General features: G+C 58.1%; 1 protein-coding gene across 1 annotated transcript; it reads left to right on the forward strand.

Annotated features, from left to right (window-relative positions):
- Window positions 1-791: 791 nt before the first annotated feature.
- On the forward strand, window positions 792-1,454 carry DICSQDRAFT_50700 (uncharacterized protein; the record flags this gene model as incomplete). The annotated part of the gene is made up of 1 exon (XM_007361576.1): window positions 792-1,454. One exon carries the CDS (start codon window positions 792-794, stop codon window positions 1,452-1,454), a length of 663 nt encoding a protein of 220 aa, XP_007361638.1.
- Window positions 1,455-4,259: the final 2,805 nt, after the last annotated feature.

Here is a 4,259-nt window from a genome sequence, read left to right on the forward strand (position 1 = left end):
TAGATGACGGACTCTGGTACTGGGTACCGTGCGAGCAAAACCCCTGCCCGAACCGTCATCACCGTCCTGCTCGGATCAACTGGAACACCTTTGCGGACGAGTTCATCCCAGTTCCTGACTCCTCCGTTGCTGAGTCGCCCACGACTCGATCCCCCATTCCCGGTACTCCGACTGACGAGCTTGAAGTAGCGCTACTCATCGCGCTTCCCCCATCCCCTATCATCCCCCCAACCCGTCCACCGTCCGCTCCACCCATCATGGGACAACAAGGCGGACAACCACAGACGACAGGCTCCGCCAACAACCCCCAGCAGGCCCAACCGGGCACCCAGACGGCAGCGCAAACCCCGGACCCCATGACGGTATTACTCCAGTCGATGACTCTCCTCACCCAGTCCATGGCGCAGCTCGCAAACTCGACCACCGGGACCAGCGGTCTGAAGGCTGTTCAGAAGCCCTCCGCCTTCAAAGGCGAACAAGGAGGTGAGGCACGGCGTTTCCTGGCAGCGTTCACCCTCTGGGCCATGTCCCAAGGTTCAACGCTCAATCACATCGATGCTATGGGCAATGCGATCAGCGCGCGCGATGACCAATGGATTCAGGCGGTCCTCTCCTTCATGCAGGACAGTGCAGCTCTCTGGGCCACCCCGGCGATGGAGGAGATCACACAGGGCACCACTCCATTCAAAGGCTCGTGGACGGAGTTCTGCACCCAGTTCAAGGCCCGTTTCGAGACAGTCGACGAGGCGGTCGATGCGAAGGAATGCCTCCGCACGTTGTGGCAAGGCTCCATGACTGTCCCGGAGTACGCCGCACGGTTCAATGAGCTCTCTACCCGCACGGGCTACTCCAAGGCCGACCTCCAAGACCGCTTCTACGGATACCTGGCGGACTCCATTAAGGACGAGTTGGTGCACACGGCGAGGCCCATCGCTTCTCTAGAGGACCTCATCACCGTCTCCTCTGACATCGACGTTCGTGTCCGCCAACATCGTGCCGAACGGGATCGTCAGTGTGGACGTACTGCCACCACCACAGCGACCAAGCCGGCGGTTCCACTGCACACCACCCCCTTCACGCCGCCTACCAGGGACCCAAATGCGATGGACATTGACGCGACCCGTACGCGCGAAGAGTTCAACCGCCTCATGTGCGGCAAGTGCTACGGTTGCGGGTCTACGGCGCACGTCAAGAAGGACGGTGGCCACGACCGGGACATCTGCGGCTACTGTCGCCGCGTAGGGCACCGCGAGACAGTGTGCATGGACAAGTTCCTGAAAAAGCCCCGCTCGCAGAAGCTCGCCGCCACAGAAGAGGGACCTGAGGAGCCCCAAGTTGCAGCGTCAACGTCGACGTCTGCAGATGCTGGAGCAACCAATGCCCTCATCGCGCAGCTCATGGAGCAGCAGAAGGCCCTCGCAGATCAGCTTGCCTCTCTGCAGAAGTCTTTTTAGAGCGGGCGCGTGCGAAAGCTGCCGCAGCGGCGCCCTCCAGTACAACTACGGACTCTCCGCCTCCCCAGATCCCTGACCCCTGCGTGTATGATAGCATTAGTTTGTGTATCATTCCAGAATTGAACCCGTCTAGCTCGCATTTCCGTGTCAGTGTGATACTTAAAGGCAGAAACCGTAGCGTACGTTCCGCAGCTATGATAGATAGTGGGGCAACGGCCCTTTTCATCAGCCACCGTTTCGTAAAGAAGAACAACGTCTATTTACATAGGTTAGCTAGAGACATTCCCCTCTACAACATCGATGGCTCCAAGAACAGCGCAGGCAGCATCTTCCATTACGTTAGATTACAAGTACTTATGGGCGACTACACGGAATGGCTCGAGTTCTTAGTTGCAGATCTGGGCCCCGAAGATGTCGTATTAGGCTTACCTTGGCTTCGCAGGGTCAATCCGGACATTGACTGGCAGGAGGGCACCATGGAGGTTGGTGCGGAGGAAACCGAGGCCGAGGCGGAATGGAAACCCGGTATTGAGCGGATCGCCGCCAACCGGATGCAGCGAAGGAAGTGGTGGAAGGCCAAGGTTCTGGAAGACACGACGGAGGAGTTGTGGTGCGCCGCGGGGTACACCTACTCCACCGAGCTCGCACAGAAGGCCAACTAGGACAAGCCCAAATGCACGTTCGAGGAGATCGTCCCTGAAGAGTACCGACAGTACTCGAAGGTCTTCTCTGAGACCGAATCGGAGCGCCTTCTGGAGCACAAGCCGTACGACCATGCCATTGACCTCAAACCCGATGCCCCGGAAACTCCACGCTCCAAGGCCTATCCAATGTCGCCCAACGAGCAGGAGGAAGTTGATCGGTTCCTTGAGGAAAACCTTCGGAAAGGCTACATCGTCCCCTCCAAGTCCCCCATGGCGTCTCCGGTCTTCTTCGTGAAGAAGAAGGATGGCAAGCTCCGTCTAGTCCAGGATTATCGTAAGCTCAATGAGATCACGGTGAAGAATCGCCACTCTCTCCCCCTCGCGTCCGACATCATCAGTCGCCTGCACCAGGCTAAGTACTTCACCAAGTTTGACGTTCGTTGGGGCTACCACAATGTCCGCATCAAGAAGGGCGATGAATGGAAAGCCGTGTTTACGGTCCACGATCGAGGCCTATTCGAACCCCGAGTCATGCTTTTCGGACTCACCAACTCCCCTGCTACGTTCCAAGCCTTGATGAACTCAATCTTCGCTGATCTGATCGCCGCAGGAAAGGTTGCTGTCTACCTTGATGACATCCTCATCTTCAGCACCACCCTCGAAGAGCATCGCGCCGTAACTCACGAGGTGCTGAAGTGACTTCAGAAGCACGATCTCTACCTGCGACCGGAGAAGTGCGAGTTCAAGAAGACAGAGGTAGAGTACCTCGGCCTGATCATCCGTGAAGGCGAAGTGGCCATGGACCCTGTCAAAGTCAGGGCCGTCACCGCGTGGCCGGCCTCCAAGAACCTGCGCGACCTGCGCGGCTTCCTAGGGTTTGCCAACTTCTACCGTCGATTCATCCGGGACTTCTCTAAGCTCGCGAGACCGCTCAACGACCTGACCAAGAAGGACGTTCCCTGGACCTGGGGAACTGCACAGCGACTCGCCTTCCAAGCCCTCAAGGATGCGTTTACGAGCGAACCCGTGCTCGTCTCCTGTGATCCGGCTCGGCCCATGCGGATCGAAGTGGACGCCTCCGGCTTTGTGACCGGAGGTGTGCTACTCCAGAAGCTGGACGACGACCTCTGGCATCCGGTGGCCTACCGATCGGAGTCGATGGCTGAAGCGGAACGGAACTACGAGATTTACGACCGAGAGATGCTGGCAATCATCCATGCTCTCGAAGACTGGCGACACTACCTGGAGGGACTCCCCGAACCCTTCGAGATTGTCACCGATCATCGTAATCTGGAGTACTGGCGCACCTCACGGAACCTCACCCGTAGACAGGCTCAGTGGTCCCTATACCTTAGCCGCTTCGACTTCCGCCTTACACACAAGCCTGGCAAGACGAACACCCAAGCTGACCCCCTCTCTCGCCTCCCAATGCACCAGACTATAGATGCGGAGGACAACCGGGATCAGATTGTGCTAGGACCTGAATGGTTCATCTCTCTATCGGCCACCCTCACGGATACGAGCACCCTCGAGCAGGAGATTCGGGATGCACAGGTACTCGACCCCGAAGTAGTCGAGGCTCTCCGCATTCTCAAGGAGAAGGGCCCCCGGAAGCTGGCAAATGGACTCCTGGAGTGGGAAGTGCGCGACGGGCTCATCTACTGGCATGGGAAGCTCTACATCCCTCCTGGTAAAGACCTTTGCAAACGAGTCACCTTCCTCTGCCACGACGCGATCACTGCTGGACACCCGGGATGGAATGGGACCATCGAGCTGGTCAGCCGTCTCTACTGGTGGCCGCAGCGAGACGCGTTTGTGCGCATGTACGTCGAAGGCTGTGACACCTGCCAGCGTCGTAAAGCCCCCCGTCATCCTCGAGGCACGCTCCAACCCCACGACGTACCCGAAGGCCCATGGCAGACAATGGAAGTAGATCTCGTTACTGGACTCCCTCCTGTGCGCGGGTACGACGCGATCATCGTCTACAGCGACCACTACAGTAAGCAGGTCCATGTGCTACCCACCACGACAGACGTCTCTGCTGAAGGAGTCACGGACATCCACTACCGAGAAATCTTCCGTCTCCACGGTGTTCCGGAGAAAGTCGTATCTGATCAAGGACCCCAATTCGCAGCGCGTTTCATGAAAGCCCTGTACAAGA

Source organism: Dichomitus squalens (assembly GCF_000275845.1).
Source record: "Dichomitus squalens LYAD-421 SS1 unplaced genomic scaffold DICSQscaffold_3, whole genome shotgun sequence".
Classification (NCBI taxonomy): domain Eukaryota; kingdom Fungi; phylum Basidiomycota; class Agaricomycetes; order Polyporales; family Polyporaceae; genus Dichomitus; species Dichomitus squalens.